General features: G+C 45.7%; 1 protein-coding gene across 5 annotated transcripts in view; it reads right to left on the minus strand.

Annotated features, from left to right (window-relative positions):
* ARSG (arylsulfatase G) overlaps nucleotides 1–20,455 on the minus strand; it is a 144,145-nt gene that overhangs the window by 91,098 nt on the left and 32,592 nt on the right. For 4 of the 5 annotated variants that reach the window (XM_012453838.2, XM_064369322.1, XM_012453839.3 and 1 more), the window contains exon 2: nucleotides 8,438–9,182. In XM_012453838.2, the coding sequence (XP_012309261.2) occupies nucleotides 8,438–8,655 (218 nt within the window). In that variant the 5' untranslated portion in view covers nucleotides 8,656–9,182. Of the gene's footprint in view, nucleotides 1–8,437; nucleotides 9,183–15,204; nucleotides 15,593–20,455 lie in introns of all 5 variants that reach the window. The other variant, XM_064369321.1, reaches the window with a different exon arrangement.

A 20,455-nucleotide genomic window follows, 5' to 3' on the forward strand; every position in this document is an offset into this window, starting at 1 on the left:
TATCTTATTTTTAAACTGGTTAGTGTTCAACAGCACAGCCCAGCTCAGATCTGCACAGGACATTGGCAAAATGATATCCCAAGAGGTCAAGGGCAAAATAAGTTGGCGGCTTAATCTACGGACATGTGCAGGGGAACTTGGGGCCTTGCGGTGGGTACAGGAGCAATCTCTGAACACTGGGGAGCCCCAGAAAACAACGCCTTCTGATAAAGAGCTGTTTGCTGATTAGCAGTAGCTCTGGATTTCTCACATACAGATAAAAAAAATGTTCATCATTATTTTTCATGTATTCAGTCTTTAAACTAGCAAACTCACAAAGCAGACAATCTACCCACATGGCGGAGAACTGACTGTAATAGTAAAAACACTTCACCTCTCTCTAGGCCTCAGTTTCTCCCTATGGGATACGGTGACATGAATGCTCTTTGACCTAGTCTACTGTAAATGGGCTTAAGGTTGTGGGGTTTTAGGCCACCATCCCTATTTTATCTCCATGTAAATGGAGTTTAGAAGTCTGAAAAGGGACACCAAAATACGAAGGCACTGGAAGATTCCACTTCTCTTCCCCCAAGGATTCCTTTTTTTCCTTTAACAAATAATGACATCATAATTGTGGTATGGATGGTGCCCTTTCTGTGCACAAAATGGGCAAATCGCATCTCCTATAGCCAGGTTAAAAACAAACAGAAAACAAATAGTGCCTGCAGGAATTCAATGTGGAAAGATTAAAAAAAAAAAATAGTGTGTGCTGGCCACAAAGTAAAAGGGAAATGTTATTGAGACCTTTAAGTGTTGACTTGGGGATTGGTGTAGGAATGAGAAGAAACAAGCAGATTCTAAGAGACAGATGAGTCTTATAGCTCAGCCTGGGGAAGGGTGAGAGTCTGGCATAGAGCAAGGTGCTTTTGGAACAGAAGCTGAGAAAACAGGCCTGACCCTCCAGCCAGAGGAAATGTAATGAATAGGGCAGCAGGGCTGGTGTCACAGGGAATCATAAGAGCTAGCACCAATACGTGCCAGGGACTCTTTACTGCCTTATGTGACTTAACTCATTTCCTTCTGGCAACAGTCTGTGATGTAGGTGCCATTATTTTCCCACTGCAGAGATGAACAAACGGAGGCCCAGCAAGGTTTAATAGCTAGCCCAGTGTCCCAGAGCTAGCAAGTAACAGACCCAGGCAGTCAGGTTCCAGCTCTCATGCTCGTGTTAACCCATGTGTTCATGCCCAGAAGTTTAGATCCAGGAGTCCAACTACTTGAACAATTATTGTTTCAGCACTTACCATGTACCAGGCATTGTTTTAGCCACTGAAGACATAAATAAGACAGATAAGGTCACTCGTGTAAAAAGGTGATATTCCAATGGGAGAGAGAGGAAATAAATAAATAAACAAGATCATTTCAATAGAGGTCACGGAAAAAGAACAGGAGAACAGGTAGGAGACGTGCATGGGGAAGGAAGGCAATGTTGGAAAGAATGGTCAGGAAAGGCCTCTCCGAGAACATGGCATCTGAGTGAAGGCCAGAAGGATGAGAAGGGATCAGCTGCTTGAAGGCTGAAGAGAGAGCTCGCCAATCAGGGGCAACAGCCAGTGCAAAGGCCCTGAGGCAGGGAAAAGCATACGTTCAAGGAACAGAAACAAGTGCAATGTGAGGAACATGAGAGGGTTGGAGATGAAGCTGGAGTAGGCGGGATAAGATCTCAGGCACCTGCAACTGCAGCCATCACACATCCCCAGCTGGGTGAGCCTCCTGAACAAAGGTCACATCAACCATTTTGATGACTGACATCTAAATCCCATTTCTGGCCTGGCACAGTGGCTCACACCTATAATCCCAGCACTTTGGGAGGCCAAGACGGGTGGATTACCTGAGGTCAGGAGTTCGAGACCAACCTGGCCAACATGGTGAAATGCTGTCTGTATTAAAAATACAAAAATTACCGAGGCATGGTGGTGCACACTTGTATTCCCAGCTGCTGGAGAGGCTGAGGCAGGAGGATCACTGGAACCCAGAAAGTGGAGGCTGCAGTGAGCCGAGATTGCACCACTGCACTCCAGCCTGGGAGACAAGAGCAAGACTTCATCTCAAAAAATAAAATAAAATAAAATCCCATTTCTCAGGTTGCCTGTTATGCTTGAACAGCACAAAAATCTTTCATTAGGCCAGGCACAATGGCTCACGCCTGTAATCCCAGCACTTTGGGAGGCTAAGGCGGGCGGATCATCTGAGGTCAGGAGTTCAAGACCAGCCTGATCAACATAGAGAAACCCTGTCTCTACTAAAAATACAAAATTAGCCAGGCATAGTGGCGCATGCCTGCATGCCTGTAATCCCGGCTACTCGGGAGGCTGAGGCAGCAGAATCACTTGAACCTGGGAGGCAGAGATTGCAGTGAGCTGAAATCACACCATGCACTCCAGCCTAGCCAACAAGAGCAAAACTCTGTCTAAAAAAAAAAAAAAAAATTAAAAAAAAAAATCCTTCATTAGCAACAAAGGGAAAAAAAAATGATGAGATTCCAATCTCCTCTTTTTTTTTTTTTTTTGAGACAGGGTTTCACTCTGGAGTGCAGTGATGCAATCATAGGTCACTGTGGCCTCAACCTCCTGTGCTCAAGTGATCCTCCTGACTCAGCCTCTGAAGTAGGTAGGACCACACCACCACGACCAGCTAATTTCTTGGTTTTCTGTAGAGATGATTCTTGCTATGTTGCCCAGGCTGCTCTTGAACTCCTGAGCTCAAGCAATCCTTCCGCCACGGTCTCCCAAAGAACTGGAATTACGGGTGTGAACCACCACACCTAGCCTCCGCCTCTTTGACACCCATATGGCAAAGCTGGCCCAAACTTTGATGGATTATTTTTGCTAATTCCCCAATTCTGCCCAGCCCTGAAGGAGTAAGGCTCTAGAATGAGGAAATCTGAGCTTGAACATTGGCTTGGCCACTTACCAACTCTGGGTGTGTTACTTAACTTCAACTTCCTCATCTGTGATATAAGAGAAAGGTAGGGTGTTGCTTATAGCCATCACTGGAGGTAATGAAAAAAAGGAAAAAAAGAAAAAAAGAGAGAGAGAGAGAAAGGTAGGGTGGTACGAAGAACAGGGTGATGCCTAGAGCCTGGCACCTTGCAAGCACTTGATAAGGGTTAGTTATTATTGCAGCTGTTGTGTTGATTCAAATAAAGGTGTTGGTCCCTATGCACGGCCAGCACAGGGATTAACAGGAATTTGTCACTGGAACTCCACCTCATCCTTCCAAGTTTTGTTATTGGATCTTTTATCATGCAGATGAGTCAATTCACACTAACATTACATATAAACATTTCTAATAACAATAACAAAAATAACCCAGCTAACATACCCTATCTATTGTATGCTAGGCTCTATGCTAACTGCTTATATAGATTACTTAATTTTTTATTTTTTACAAGACAGGATCTCACTCTGTTGCCCAGGCTGGAGTACAATGGCGTGATCATAGCTCACTGCAGCCTCGAACTCTTGGCATCAAGTGATCCGCCTGCCTCAGCATCTGGAGTAGCTGGGACCACAGATGTGTGCCACCATACCTGACTTACGGATTACTTTATTTAACCCCCACAACATCCTGTGGGGTAGAGGGCTATCATTATCCCCACTTACAGAAGAGGAAAGGAAAACTCCAAGGGACGATGCAGCTTGCCCGGGTCACAAATAGGAAGCGGCAGAGCTGGAATCTGATTGAGCTCAAGCTCTCTGGCTCCTGCCCTCTTAAGCATGACATTTAGTCTTCAGTGCAACAGATACGGACTGATCACCTACACAAAACAGACTGCGTTAAAAAGCAGAGGAAAAAGAGATACATAGGCTGGGTGCGGTGGTTCACGCTTGTAATCCCAACACATTGGGAGGCTGTGGCGGGTGGATCACTTGAGGTCAGGAATTCAAGACCAGCCTGGCCAACATGGCGAAACTCCATCTCTACAAAGAATACAAAAATCAGCCAGGTGTGGTGGTGGACACCTGTAATCCCAGCTACTCAGGAGTCTGGGGCAGGAGAATCGCTTGAACCCAGGAGGCAGAGGTTGCAGTGAGCCAAGATTGCGCCACTGCACTTCAGCCTGGATGACAGAATGAAACTGTGTCTCAAAAAAAAAAAAAGAGAGAGAGAGAGAGAGACGTAATAGATGTAATATGGCTAACTGCACCAGACTAAACAGTGTTCCCCTCAAATTTCTTATCAATCCAGAACCTGTGATATGACCTTATTTGGAAACAGAGTCTTCATGGATGTCATCAATTTAAGATAAGGTCACACTGGAGTAGAGTGGGCCTTACATCCAATGACTGGTATTTTTATTGGAGGAGGGAAGTCTGGACACAGGCATGAAAGAACTCCACGTAACAACCAAGGCAGAGACAGGAGTCTACAAGCCCAGAAGGCCAAGGATTCCAGCAGGCACCAGAATCCAGGAGAGAGGTGAGGAACGGATGCTGTCAGAGCCTTCAGCGTAACCTTCATTTCTGTACTTCTGACTCTCTGAACCGTGAAACAACAAAGTAACGTTTTAAGCTGTCCAGTTTGGAGTAATTTGTTCCAGCAGCCCTAGGAAATTCATGCATGAATAAAAAGGAGACAATAGAACCAGGGGTGGTGGCTTGAGCGTGCAGTCCCAGCCAGTCACCCCAGACCCTGTTGGGCAATGAGTTTGTGTTTGAAAGTTACAGTTCCCTGCTGGCCGTGACTAGGCAGTGGGAGAAACCAGCGATGAATCAGTTCATGGCCTCACAGGAAGTCCGGCTTTCCTGTCAACAAAGAAGAATGAAAAGCCGTCGACCTCGGGCCAGAGGGCCATCCACCTGGCCACTGTCACAAGGCTCAGATAGAGAGAAACACTTTCTTTTTTTTTTTTGGAGACGGAGTTTCGCTCTTGTTACCCAGGCTGGAGTGCAATGGCATGATCTCGGCTCATCACAACCTCCGCCTCCTGGGTTCAGGCAATTCTCCTGCCTCAGCCTCCTGAGTAGCTGGGATTACAGGCACGCGCCACCGTGCCCAGCTAATTTTTTGTATTTTTAGTAGGGACGGGGTTTCACCATGTTGACCAGGACGGTCTCGATCTCTTGACCTCATGATCCACCTGCCTTGGCCTCCCAAAGTGCTGGGATTACAGGCGTGAGCCACCGTGCCTGGCCTGAGAGAAACACTTTCATAAAGAGGCGGGGAGAAGGAGAGCCTGGCGAACCACATTTGGCATCCGACCCCCGAATCACCCTTTCTGCTCAAGATGAGAGTATGACGGTAGAGACAGAACATGATAAAGCCAAAAAAAATGGGTAGGCCTCGCACATCTCAGCTTAAATCATGGGACTAATATTTCCCCACTAACCTGCTAGACACTGAAACAGAAGCTCCTAAGCATTTGGCAAGCCAGGCCCTTTTGAGAATTTGGCAAATGCTAATGGATGGATGAACTCCCTCCCCAGGAAAATATTCCTACATGCAAAATTTGGTGTGAGATTCCAGGGCATCTTGAGCTCCTAGAGCCTATTTATTGATGAACAAATATTTATTAATTGTCCACTACGTACTAGGCACTGTGCTACATGCTAGGAATATAAACAGGAAAGAATAGACGAAGCATTTTTCTTCCTGAAGTCAAGAGCTGGGACGGAAGTGTGTAAGTTTTCTGTGGCTGCCATAACAAATTACCACAAGCTGGGTGGCTTGAAACAATAGGCCAGGCTGGGCGCAGTGGCTCACGCCTGCAGCCCCAGCACTTTGGGAGGCCAAGGCGGGATCACTCGAGGTCAGGAGTTCGAGACCAGCCTGACCAACATGGTGAAACCCCATCTCTACAAAAATTAGCCAGGCATGGTGGCAGATGCCTGTAATCCCAGCTACTCGGGAGGCTAAGGCTGGAGAATCACTTAACCCGAGAGATACAGGTTGCAGTGAGCCAAGATCGCACCACTGCACTCCAACTTGGGTGATGGAGCACGACTCTGACTAAAAAACACATAAATACAGAACAGAAGACTAAAAGTCTGAAATCAAGATGTCAGCCCAGCTGGTTTCTCATGGAGGCTCTGAGGGAGAATCTGTTCCATGCCTCTCTCCTGGTTCTGGTGGTTGCCCGTGGTCCTTGGTATTCTTGGCTTGTAGAGGCATGGTTTGAATCTCCTCTGCCAACATCTTCACCTCACCATCTCTCTGTGTCTTCTCCTCTCCTTATAAGAAAACATCACTGGATTTAGTACCCACCCTAAGTTGATTCTGAGATCATCGAGATCCTTAACTAGTAACATTTGCAAAGACCCTATCTTCAGATAAGGTCACGTTCTGAGGCTCTGGATGGACATGAATTTTAGGAGGATGCTGTTCAACCCTAGAACTCCCGAGGCATCCATGAAAGCTTTCCTGAGGCCCTCACGTGCAACCGAGACCTAAGTAGTAAGTAGAAACTAATTAAATAGAGGAAGTAAGTGCACCAAGATGAACCCATCACACAGATGAGGCCCACACAGGGGAGGGCTCACCTGAAGACCACTGCAAGAGAGAAGGGGCGGTAGAGAAACCAGTTTGGGGGTTTTCTGGTTTTGTTTGTTTGAGACAGAGTCTCACTCTGTTGCCTAGGCTTGAGTGCGGTGGTGCAATCTCAGCTCACTGCAACCTCTGCCTCCTAGGTTTAAGCAATTCTCCCATGTGCCACCACGTCTGGCTAATTTTTCTATTTTCAGTAGAGATGGGGTTTCGCCATGTTGGCCAGGCTGGTCTCGAACTCCTGTCCTTGGCATCACTTGAGTGATGACTCACTCACTTGAGTCATGCACCCACCTTGGCCTCCCAAAGTGCTGGGATTACAGGTGTGAGCCACCCCACCCAGCCGAACACGAGTTTGGGGTTTGGGTTTTATCCTTAGGGTTGAAAAATGTCTTTGAGGGAGTGGAAGCAGAAGAGTATTTCTACAAAGTTCACCTTGATGGAGGTGAGGAAGAACTGAGTGAGACTAGACATAGAAACCGCCAGCCCTCAAGGGCGCATATCTCAGGATGCAAGTGGCCAAAACTCTGTGGAGATGCCCCATGCATCACCCTGAGCAGTGAGCTGGAACGATGCCCCCTGAACCACATGGAGGAGTTTAGCCCAGTGCAGACAGGATCCGAGCTGGACAATCAGACCAACGTTAGCCCAAGAAGAAAACCCTGAACTCTGAAAGCTCTGATGCTTGTTCTCCATCTAAGTAGGGAACAGAGCTGGGCGTTTTCACAAAAATCTGCAATAGCTGTCTTCTAAACACTTCGACTCATCAGATGCATAGGCGCTCCTCTTTTGTGGTCCCTTAGAGTTCAGTATGCCTTAAACCTAAGCCACGCCTCTCATAAACAAGTGAGTCACAGCTCCCAGGCCTCACAGACTCCACGTTGCTCTCTAAAGGCCATCTCCTCCCTTGAAACCCCGGATTGTGTTCCACACCCTCGCCTCTGTTCTCCAAAAACTCTGAATGTGGGCTCAGAAGCTACTTACTTATAATTCTTACTTCTCTTTCTTTGTTTACTTATTTACTTATTTATTTACCTTGTTTTTTTTTTGAGATAGAGTCTTGCTCTTGTCGCCCAGGCTGGAGTGCAGTGGCATAATCTCGGCTCACTGTGACCTCTGCCTCCCGGTTCAAGCGATTCTCCTGCCCCAGCCTCCTGAGTAGCTGGGATTACAGGTGCCCGCCACCACACCTGGCTAATTTTTGTACTTTTAGTAGAGATTGGGTATCACCATCTGGTCTTGAACTCTTGACCTCAGGTGATCCGCCCGCCGCGACCTCCCAAAGTGCTGAGATTACAGGTGTGAGCCACTGCGCCCAGCCTATTTACTTATTTTTTAAGAGACAGAGTCTCTCTCTGTCACCCAGACTGGAGTGCAGTGGCACGATCACAGCTCACTGCAGACTTAACTCGTGGGCTCCAGTGATCTTCCCACCTCAGTCTCCCAAGTAGCTGGGACCACAGGAGTGTGCCACCACACCTGGCTAATTTGCGTTTAGTTTTTGTAGAAGTTTGTCCCAAAATCACGGGCTCAGGCAAACCTCCTGTCTGAGCCTCCCAAAGCACTGGGATTACAGGCATGGGCCACTACACCCAGCCCCTTACTTTCCTCTTAACCTGTCTCCTCCACCAGACAATGAATAACTTGAGGGCAAAAATGTTTTATCTTGTTCACCTCTGAATTCCTAGCTCCTAACACATATTACATGTTACCAGACAGATGGATGGGTGCTAGATGGCTGGATTGCTTCAGGATGCTATGCTGGCTCCAAACCAAATTAATTAATAAATTAATTAAATCAGCACAGGTCCATCAATGGCTCTTCAAGTGCTTTGCACAGCCCCTTCCCCTCTCAAGAACAGGAGTAAGATGTCCGAAGACAGACAGGCTGCCCTGGCATCTCAAGACTCACCTCATTCCCTCCGAAGCCATCTTATCAAGATTGGCAGTGTCCTTTGTTTCTGCCCAGTTTGCTCCCAGGTCACCCCACCCAATGTCATCGGCCAGAATAATCACAAAGTTCGGCTTCTGGCCTCTTGTTTTCCCACCAAAGCAAAAGTCCACAAGAGGATAAAGAAATCCTGAGAAACTCACTCCCACCAACAAAACCTTTAGAAAAAGCCAGCCCATGGTGGTTAAGGCAGGATTCCGATTGTTTGGAGCAATGGCAGCCACCACTAGAGATGCTTCTGAGAGTTTCCTTTCTGCTCACTTCCAATGCAGGAAGTCTCTGGGGAGCAAGGGCGAAGTTTGCAAGAAGATGCTGGTGGCAGGTGGTGATGGCAGTGATAACAGCTACAGGGATGTGGGGGGCTATAGAAATGAGGCCTCCATCAGGAATCCTAATTCAAGAGAATCAGGAAATTTGCAATCCCTGATTTGGCTTGATCTTCTATGGTCAGTAAAATGACTGATTGTGTTCAGTAGTTAGACATCAATGTCAGCAACTGCTCTTCAGCCACTAAGAAAGTGACTCTTCTGTATTCAGGGCCTTAAAGCCACAGCACAGGCCTTACAGCTGTTTGAGACTCCATCTGGTGACTATAGGATGAGTTCTCACATCTGCAGAACACCTGGATGTTCTAGAAGCCGCAGTCAGCCCCGAATAAGTTTCTCAGTTCCAGATGGTTGAGGGCTTCATGTTTCTGTAAGGTTTCCTGAAAGAACAGAAATTGACAAGAAAACAGAGTTAAGACTGCCAGTGCAGCTGTGTTTTACTCAGTAGCTTAGGAAATAATCACTTTTCCATGCCAACAGATGTTTTCCTTTTTATTCAAATATTTAACTGGTTCATCAGTTTCTCCACCTGAAAAATAGTGATGATAATAATATTCGCAATGGACCTACAGTTACAGGGTTGGAAGTAGCATTAGAGACAATCTCTGCCAACCCATTCACCGTATAGATGAGGATACTGAGGCCCAGTGTTCTGGGTGTGACCAGGACCAGCCCCCCAACACTGCTAACTCTCAGTGTGCCACTGAGAATTCTAGAAGAAGAGGTAAGACCCTTATTACCAAGACATGATTATTTGTAACAGTCATGCTATAACCTAATGATTCTACATTAAAAAAATTTTTTTGGTCTTGCTATGTTGCCTAGGCTAGTCTTGAACTCCTGGCTCAAGTGATCCTCTTGCCTCAACCTCCCACATAGCTACATTACAAGCATGTGCCACCATAGCCAGCTAACATTTTTTTTTTTTTTTTTTTTTTGAGACTGAGTCTCACTCTGTCACCCAGGCTGGAGTGCAGTGGCATAATCTTGGCTCACTGAAACCTCTTACTCCCAGGTTCAAGCAATTCTCATGCCTCAGCCTCCCTGTAGCTGAGATTACAGGTGCCCATAACATACCCAGCTAATTTTTGTATTTTTAGTAAAGACAGGGTTTCACTATGTTGGCCAGACTGGTCTCGAACTCCTGACCTCAAGTGATCCGCTGGCCTTGGCCTCCCTAAGTGTTGGGAATACAGGAGTGAGCCACCACACCCAGCACCAGCTAAAATTCTTGATAGAAGTTAACTTAGGGGAAAAGAAAATGGTTTTGAAAAGTTAATAATAGAATCTAGGTAGAGTATATATGGGTGCTTACTATAAAACTCTTTTAATTTTGCTGTATGTTTGTAATTTTCATAATAAAATGTTAGAAAAAAGTTCAAAACAATTTTCTTCATGGAAGTGTGTCCCTTTGCGTCCTGGCCATGTAATTTTAATAAGAAAATCTAAAGACATGTTCAACCAGTGGTACAGCTTAGATGTGGAGGTACATATGAATCAGCTGTGGATTTTATGTTTATGAAACCACAGAGGCAGTAGTTTAGGCTGGGCCTGGGATCTGTATTTCTAACAAGCCCATGTGAGGCCTGTACTGCTCGTCCTTGGATCACACTTTTAAGTAGCAAGGTGCTGGAAAACAAAAAACATCACGAGTCTAGCACAAGAAGAAAAAGGAAACTGCTTAATCTAACTGATGATTCAACTTCAGTGGACAAACAAAAGCGACAAGTCAGATGGAGTTTTGAAAGGCGGGAACTGAAGGTTATACTTTAAGTTGCAGGTTGCAAATAGAGCCAAGGATAAAATTAGATTAGCCCTAGTTCACATAAAAGCCCTAAAAGGCCTAAATTTGTGAGTTTGTTTATGTGTTTATTTATTTATTTATTGTGTTTTTTTAAAGAGACAGATCCCAGCTCACTGCAGTCTCAAACTCCTGGGTTCAAGCAATCTTCCTGCCTCAGCCTCCCGGGTAGCTGGAACTACAAGTGCATGCCATCACACCCAGCTAATTTATTATTTTTTTATATATATACAGATTGGGTCTCACTATGTTTCCCAGGCAGGTGTGGAACTCCTGGGCTCAAGTGATCCTCCCACCTCACCTCTCAAAGTGCTGGGATTACATGCATGAGCTGCCACTTCTAGCCAATTTGCAAGTTTAATAAGGAGAAACAGAGTTGAAATTGTGGACCAAATAAAAATTTCAGTTGGCCAGGCATGGTGGCTCATTCCTGTAATCCCAACACCTTGGGAGGTGAAGGCAGATGGATCACTTGAAGCCAGGGGTTCAAGAGCAGCCTGGCCAACATAGTGAGGCCTTATCTCTATTATTTTTTTTAGTCTAAAATTAACAACAACAACAAAGCTTCAGTTGAACACCCAATGTATGGAGCAGATTAAAGGAGAACCAATGTGTAGGGCTGGGGTTATGACAGACGCTTTTTCCAGTTGTACATCCTTGCCAGCCAACCCAATTGGTCAATCCACGTGGATGGGGGTGGTTGGAGGTATGTAAATTCTGGAAGACCTAGATAAAAACCAAAAGAACGGGCAAATACGTCCTTAATCAAAATAAAAGGAAATCCAAGTAAACAGTCATGTCATCTGGAGGCCAATGAACCAATTGTTCAGAAATGCAAATTCTTCTGTTTCGCAAAAGGAGATGTATTATCTCAAACTCAATTAGATTCAACTGGTATTTGTTGATCTTGAGGCTCCAAAGACATCTCCCTTTGTAGGAGAAAGAGCCTCAGCACAAGGAGGATGGTTAACAAATGCCTGTGGACCTGCTGCTTGATTCCGAGCTCATTCTATTGGCTTTTGACCATGTGAAACAGATACCAGAGACTTTTTCTCTTAAAGCTTCTTAGCTTGGAACACTAGAGCAGCCTCGTGCCTGGTCAATAATCCATTTCAGAATGGATCCAACGTACAAGACTTCAGGGGAAAAAAATCACTTAAGAAAGAAGCTAAAATTAAGGTGGGAATATAAATAAACAGATTGTGTTTCTTCAGTGTTCCATGATGAAACATTCCATTGAGGATTTTCAAAGAGAATCATTACTTTAAATTTTCATAGAATGGAAATAAGTGAATCTAGCCAGCACACCATTGCATTATTCTTCACACCCACACCTCCAGGGAGACATTTAATCCTTTCCCCACTTTTCTTTTTTAAACTAAATGGAAAAGGCAGACCAGACACTCAGATGACCAGGTACAGACTTTGATTAAGATCTAAGCTCAAACTTTGAGCTCAAGTGCTATAAGGAAAATGGGGCCGGGCACAGTGGTTCATGCCTGTAATCCCAGCACTTTGGGAGGCCGAGGCAGGTGGATCACCTGAGGTCAGGAGTTCGAGACCAGCCTGGCCAACATGGTGAAGCCCCATCTCTACTAAAAATACAAAAAAAATAGCCGGGCATAGTGGCACGCACCTGTAGTCCCAGCTACGGCAGGCTGAGGCATGAGAATTGCTTGAACCTGTGAGGTGGAGGTTGCAGTGAGCCAAGATCACGCCACTGCACTCTAGCCTGGGTGACAGAGTGAGACTATGTCTCAAAAAAACAAAACAAAAATATAAGGAAAATGGTCCCATAGCCAGGCTCAGTGGCTCATGCCTGTAATCCCAGTACTTCAGGAGTCTAAGGTAGGAGGATTGCTTGAGCCTGGGAGTTGGAGATCAGCCAGGGCAAGATGGCGAGACCTCATCTCTACAAAAAAATTTTAAAATTAGCCAGGCATGGTGGTGCATGTCTACAGTCTCAGATACTTGGGACACTGAAGTGAAAGGATCATCAGAGCCCAGGAGTTTAAGACTGTATCGAGCTGTGATGATGCCATGGTGCTCTAGTCTGGGCAACAGAGCAAGACCCTGTCTCTGAAAACAATACCTTCAAACAACTGCTATATAAGCCAAGCACTTGATTGCATCTAGCTCTTAGAACAAAAGAAAAAAAGAAAATGGCCTTGCTTCCTGCCCTCAGATCTTATCTGATGTTATTTTGCCAGCTTTTTTTTTCTCCATCACTCTCAGAAAGGAGTAGACACAGAGAAGGAGCACTCCTCCTGGCTATAAATAAAGGCAGAGTCTTTGGCAAATATAGCGTTTACCCCTCCTTCCACTGGGGTGGAAGGTACTCGGCCACCTCACTCAACAAATCTCAAGACGAAGGCCCGTCTGCTCCGTCAGAGTACAACTGACTATGAAAGATCCTTGCTGAGCACAAGCACAAACAATTTCTCATGTCTCATGCTCCCAAGCAGGAGTAGAGTGAACTTCAGTTGACAATCAGCTTTACCCGTGATTCCTGTTCTCCACGACCCCCATTTTAAAGCAGGTCCACTAAGTGTGCTCAAGTTTGACCTCCCTTCAGTTTCCAGGCTTGCTTAGGGGTGAAGACACCAATGAACAGCCAAATGACCCATAGGCAGGCTGTGGGCCAGAAGCACTGAGAGGCGAATGGAATGCAGCAACCTGAAGATCTGCTGAGCAGTGTCTGAAAACGCACAGCTGAAGTCCTTGGGCTTCCTGAGCCACTCACTCCATCACCTGATCCTGGTTCCCCACGGGCCTCCCTGTGGCCAAGCATCCTCCTAGAGAACCTTGAAAACAGCTGAAATAACAAGGAGGTCGGGCAGACCTTTCTGGCAGAGGGTTCTGTTGGTTTTCCAGAGACAAAAGCATCTGATGAGCTGAGGCCAAACAAGACAAAAGAGGAGCGGGGAGTAGGTCTCTGGGAGGCAGAGTCCTGTTGTTTTACTCCCCAAATCAGAACATGGTCTGTATGCTGGATGGGGGCCAGGAGCCATTGGGGGCTGTCAGAGGGGGCCTTGGGCACCAACTGCCCACGTGTTATCTGAAGCAACTCCCCTATGCATTCTGTCATTTGTCCAGCAAATGTGTACTGACAGGTCTTAAACCAGGCATGGTGCATACAGCCGTGAATGAAACAGACAAAAATCCCTGCCCTCACACCACTTACTTTTTTGAGGGTGAGGGGAGAAATGAAATCAATAAAATTTAAGTAGCATGGAGAGCAACAAAGAAGGAGCTCAGGCATGGGGTGGGGGCTGCAAAGTTAAAGGGGGCAGTCTGGGACAATCTCATTGAGTGCAATTTGGATAAGGATCTGCAGGAGGTCAGGGAGAAAGCTACGCTGCCATCAGGAAGCCATGCAGGAAAGATAGAGAAACTGGGAAAGGCAAAGGTCTGGCACAAGCAAGGAGTGGCAAAGAAGCCACCGCAGAAGCAATGGGAAGAGGAAGGGCAGGGATTGGAGTCAGAGAGGAAAGAAAGGCTTTTGCTGCGAGAGATGGGAAGCCAGAGGGATTGAGCAAGAGCAGCCGGCTCTGGTTTACATTGTAACAGAATCCCTGCCCTTTTGAGAATACACAAATGCCCTGCAGCGCAGCAGATGAGAGAAGCAGCTGAGTTAGGAGTCCCTTGCGTGGGTCCAGGTGAGTCCAGGTGGGAGACAATGCTAGAGTGAGACAAGCAAAATGCCTAGGGCACAAAATGTCGGGAGGCGGCCCTTCGCTCGGGGGGACACTCTGTACTGGCACTACCTGGGCAGTGAGCGCTTCCCTACATGTTGCCTCACCCTAGTCCACACAGGAGAAAAGGAAAACCCAGTTATCAAGGTAGCTAGAACAAAGGGTTCTTTATTATCTGTACATATCAAACATCCTCGCGTCTTCTTCTTTTGCCCCTAGACCCCGACATGTAATTTTGAGGCTGGCCCAACTTGGAAAGATTGCTTTTTTAGAGTGTGGGGACCAAAGGGCAGTAGTCTAAGCTCCACAGAGGATGCAAATGACATATTTGAATGCCTCTATCCAGTCCTGGAGAGCAATTTCACTGAGGTAATTAAAATGCTTTTTTTCCCCATTTGTTTTGTTTAAAGCTTGGAGACCTCATGCCAGACACCGTTTGGGGCAGTATCATTTCTGAGAACCCAACGATGGCAGGAAACCAATCCACAGGGGGCATATGACATCCTGCCTAGTTTTAGGCTCAAATCACCTGTTGAGATGGTCACAGAAGAAAGCCATGTTGCAGGAGCCAATTTGAGAGAGTCTAGGTGGCATCAAGCCATGCATCTAAAAACCCAGTAGCCCCGCGGAAATTATTTCTGGGTCCTGGCTCACAGATCAGAGAGAGGAGATGAACCTCTGAATAACATCTTTTTTCTAAAAGTCTATCCTCCACTTGAGAAGAAAAATCCTGAGGGATGTGATCAGGAAGAAAGCTCTAGGTCAGCTGTCTGAAATTCACTCCCTGGAAGCCTGTTTTCCACATTTTTAAACATTTTACAAAGCTGTATTTACTTATCACTTATTAAACATTTTATTATGGAAGTTGTCAAACATACAAAAGTTGAGAAACTCACATGTACTTACCCAACATCTCAATTCAACAATTATCAACACATGGTCAGACTGGCTGTCTCCTTCAATTTCTCTTTGCCTTCCTCTCCACATATACTGGATTATTTTAAAGTAAACCCCAGGCCAGGCATGGTGGGCCACATGTGTAATCCCAGTGCTTTGGGAGGCTGAGGCAGGAGGATCACCTGAGGTCAGGAGTTAGAGGCCAGCCTGGGCAACACAGCAAGACCCCATCACTCTATAACAACAAAATAGCTGGGTATAGTGGCATGTGCCTGTAGTCCCAGCTGTTAGGGAGGCTGAACTGGGAAGATGGCAGGAACCCAGGAGTTCAAGGCTGCAAGTGAGCTGTGATCATGTCACTGCACTCCAGCCTAGGCAATACAGCAGGACTCCGTCTCTTAAAAAAAAAAAAAAAAAAAAAAAAAAAAAAAAAAAAGTTAATTCTTAACATGTAACTACAATTCCATAATTCCCTCCTTCTAAAAATCAACAATTTGTTAGTATCAAAAATGCAATCAGAATTCAAATGTCCTCCATCGTCTCATCAGTATTTTTTTTAACAGGTGGTTTGTTCTACTCAGTATGCAGACAAGGTTCACAACACACTGCACTTGGTTCATGTGTCTCTTTTCTTTTCATTTATGGCTCCCCTCCTCCTTTCTCTGCAACAGATTTGAAAATAAATCACGTTATTTGACCTGAAACATTTCTCAAACTTTGGATTTAGCTCATTGTATCCCCTACTGAAATGTTCCCTGGACCCTTGGTTTCCCTGTAAACTGGTTTGTAGATATAGGGTGAGATCCGATCCAGGTTCAGTATTTTTTTGGCAGGCCCTCCTCACGCATTGTATCTTTCCCCTTGTCATGTTCAGCCTGATCAGTGGTTTATCTGTCAAAGTTCCATTTTTTCGGCCAGGTGTGGTGGCTCTTGCCTGTAATCCCAGCACTTTGGGAGGTCAAGGTGGGCAGATCACCTGAGGTCAAAAGTTCGAGACCAGCCTGGCCAACATGGTAAAATCCCATCTCTACTGAAAATATAAAAATTGGCCAGGCATGGTGGCTCACGTGTGTAATCCCAGTACTTTGAGAGGCCAAAGTGGCCCTTGTTTGAACCGCTTAGTCTATGGTATAGACGAGGTCAGATCGAGACCATCCTGGCTAACACGGTGAAACCCCGCCTCTACTAAAAATATAAAAAATTAGCCAGGCATGGTGGCACACGCCTGTAGTCCCACCTACATGGGAGGCTGAGGCAGAAGAATCACTTGAGCCCGGGAGGCAGAGGTTGCAGTGAGCTGAGATCGCGCCACTACACTCCAGCCTGGGCGACAGAGCGAGACTCTGCCTTAAAATAAATAAATAATAAAAAATATATATATATAAATTAGCTGGGCATGATGGTGGGTGCCTGTAATCCCAGCTACTCGGGAGACTGAGGCAGGAGAATTGCTTGAATCCAGGAGACAGAGATTGCAGTGAGCTGACACAGTGCCACAGTACTCCAGCCTGGGTGACAGAGCATCTTAAAAAAAAAAAAAGTTCCATTGTTTCCCTTTGTCATTTCCAATTTTCTCTTAAGAAAAACAGTGCTTTGTGTTATCTTTTCTATTTCTGTAGATTTATCCTTGCCCTGGATCCATTCTATTTCCTCAATGAAATATGTTATTCTGTTATAAACTGAAAGTTTGTGTCCCCCAAAATTTGTATGTTGAAGCCCTAACTCTCAGTGTGATGATATTTGAAGATACGCCTTTGGAGGGTAATAAGGTTTAGATGAGGTCATGAGGTGATGGGATTAGTGCTCTTACAAGACAAAACATCAGAGAACTTGCTTGCTCACTCTCTTTGTCACATGAAGACACAGCAAGAAGGTAGCCTGCAGGCCAGGAAGAGAGCCCTCACCAGGAACCAAACTGGCCAGCACTTTGACTTTCCAGCCTCCAGAACTGTAAACAATAAATTTCTGTTGTTTGGGCCACTTAGTCTATGGTATTTTTCTTTTTTCTTTTTGAGACAGGATCCCGCTCTGTCACCCAGGCTGGAGGGCAATGGAGCAATCTCAACGCAATGCAACCTCCACCTCCTGGGTTCAAGCAATTCTCATGCCTCAGCCTCCCAAGTAGCTAGGACTACAGACGTGCATCACCATGCCTGGCTAATTTTTATATTTTTGGTAGAGACACGGTTTCACCAGACTGGTCTTGAACTCCTGACCTCAAGTGATTCGCCCGCCTCACCCTCCTGAAGTGCTGGGATTACAGGCGTGGGCCACCGTGCCCGGCCTAGTCCATGGTATTTTATTATGGCATCCTGAGCATCCCAAAACAGATTCCTGCTAAAGTTTTCACCTGGGAATCTCTGAAGCTCAGGTAGGGGCAGAAATAGGGGTAAGACCCAAATTTAGAAAAAAAAAAAAACTCATTAGTAAAGCAGTGACTTAGCAAATTTGCCTCTTGGGGAATTGACTTTTGAGATGTGTTGCCTCATTTGGAAAAGAGTATGTATCCAGGATTTAGCAGTCATTTGCTAGCTGTGTGATTGTGGATATGTTACAGCATCTCTTTGTGCCTCAGTTTCCTCCCTTACCTGAAAAATGGAGCTTTGACCTGAAATTAGATATCAGGAAAAAATAAAAAACACACAGAACCGCAGCAAACTTTCTCAATCCCAAACACAGTGTGAGAATGAAATACTCCAACCCAAGTTCTCAATGAGTGCTAAGAAATACTGGCTACTATTGTTTTGAGGATAAAGGGATAATAAATATGAGAACACACCAAAAATGTGCTATGCAAGCCCAAAGCTTTACTAACATTAAAATAAAACATAATGGCCAGGCACAGGGGCTCATGCCTGTAATCCTAACACTCTGGGAGGCCAAGACAAGAGGATCACTTGAGCCCAGGAGGTCCAGACCAACTTAGGCAACACAGCAAGACCCATCTCTATTAGAAAAAAGAAAAATTTAATTAAAAAAAAAAATAAAACATAACTATTCTGAGTGTAGAAGACAAAATCCAGACTCCCTGCAGCTACTGGCTGAATCTGCCAGAACTGTTTGTTAGCAAACTCTGATGCTGGTTTCCGAACCTGGAGAACACAGACGCTATAAACACAACACCATAGTCACAAACAAGGCAAAGAGGAAATAAAGAGTGATTCCAGTTTGCACTTTCAAAGTTCCAAACTATGGTTCCTTGTTACACAATCCCATAGCTGGCTGTGCCATCTTGGCTAAACCTGAGCCAGGTTCCTTCAGCCGAGCAGACTCTAGTGACAGCTGGCATCCCTGGAGCATGCTGCCTTCCAGCAAATCTGGTTTGGGACAATATATGAGGTCAAGATGTCGGGTGGGTGTGAGGGGAATCTCCCCTTTGTTGAAACTAATTGAAAATGGAAGTTACAATTCCATATCAGAAACATTTCAAAAGAACTCTTTCTCCATGATGCTTTGCTAGCTAAGTGCTCAAGCAAGAAAGAATCACAACTCCAGGGCAGAAACCATAAGGGCAGGGATGTTCTGTATACATGCACTGCATAATTCTGGCACCTGGCCCAGAAGTTATTCAGTCAGTATTTGCTGAATGAGTGCGTGTAACATGAACATCAACAACCCAGCCTGCTCTGCCCCGCCCTGCCAGCTTCATCTCATCATTCCCCTAAACTTAAATGACTTTTCTAAGTTCTTTCTTGGAAGACACTCACTTGTAATTCTCACTTGTAAAATTGCACTTGCTCAAATGGTGCTTTAGGTAACAACCACACATGTCCTGCCTTCTGAACTAAACTATAAACACTATGAGAGAAGGAACCACATCCTCTGAGGTGTGGTTTTGTGGCCTGAGAAGCAACAGCCTTGTCAGTGCTCACGAATTGGGATATGGATGAGCACAGGCTGCTTGGATGGACGGATGGTTGGATGGACGGATGGATGATGGGCATGGGAGGAAAGGATGGAGGGCTGGGTGCTCCCTGGACCCGGTCCTGGTGTGTATCCCAACAAAAGCTCACTTATCTCCACAGCCTCCCACTGATCACAGCAGGGCAGGACCCCTCCTCCCCACCTGCCCACAACACAATCCTGTAACATCCCTGTAGTGTCTTCACATTGTCCCCTAGCCATCTGGAAACTCATAGAGGCACTGGTCCTAAAGGGTTAAAATGGAAGCTTCACATTGCCTATTGTTCCCAGGAACCTAGCTAGAAGCACAGGACAGGAAGTACAGGTTTAGACAAGATAGGGAAAGTCAGCATCTCCCTTTAGGTAAGAAACATAGCAGATGAGCAGGTTTTTATTCCTTGGGCCTTGAGGACAGGGCAAGTGGAGCAACTTCAATTATCCAAAGAAAGCTTGACTCCATCGGGGCAAAAGCCACTGGTCCCATACACAGCCCTTCCCAATATTGCCAATGAGATTCCACGACCCACAACTGCGTCATCAGTTTAATATGACATGCATTCACTCCTAAATGTGATGTGATTTAAATAATTTTGTTCTGAGATTTTGAGTTAGTTGCTTGCAGACAGGGTCTTACTCTGTCACCCAGGCTGGAGTGCAGTGGCGTGACAGCACTACCACACCCAGCTAATTTTTTTTTAAATATATTTTTTAGGCCGGGTGCAGATAGTTCATGCCTGTAATTCCAGCACTTTGGGAGGCCGAGGCAGGTAGATCACCTGAGACCAGAAGTTCAAGACTAGCCTGGCCAACACAGTGAAACTCCACCTCTACTAAAAATACAAAAATTAGCCAGGCACGGTGGTGCACACCTGTGGTCCCAGCTACTTGGGAGGCTGAGGCAGGAGAATCACTTGAACCCAGGAGGCAGAGGTTGCAGTAAGCTGAGATCGTGCCACAGCACTCCAGTCTGGGTGGCAGAGCAAGACTCCATCTGAAAAAAAAAAAATATTTGTTTTAGATACGTTGTCTTGCCATGTTGTCCAGGATGGTCTCAGACTGGCTTCAAGCAATCCTCCTGCCTTGGTGCCAAAAGCACTAGGATTATCACACCCAGCCTGGGTTTGTTTTTTAGGACTTTTGCAACAGGCTTCAGATACTTTATAGAAGCCTCCCAGAAGCTATGTTCTCTATTTTTCTTTTTTAAGCAGTGATAGATGGCAACACTAGAGGAACAGTCAACTATGAAGACTGAGAAGCCTAGGAACAAAGTTCAGTACTGATCAAGTAAAAGTTACTTCAGAGTTAATGACAGACGCCCAGCGATACATCGATACTACACCAAATGGCAACGGGCATG

Source organism: Aotus nancymaae, unplaced genomic scaffold, assembly GCF_030222135.1.
Source record: "Aotus nancymaae isolate 86718 unplaced genomic scaffold, 86718_ANA_hifiasm-v0.15.2.pri h1tg000089l, whole genome shotgun sequence".
Lineage (NCBI taxonomy): Eukaryota > Metazoa > Chordata > Mammalia > Primates > Aotidae > Aotus > Aotus nancymaae.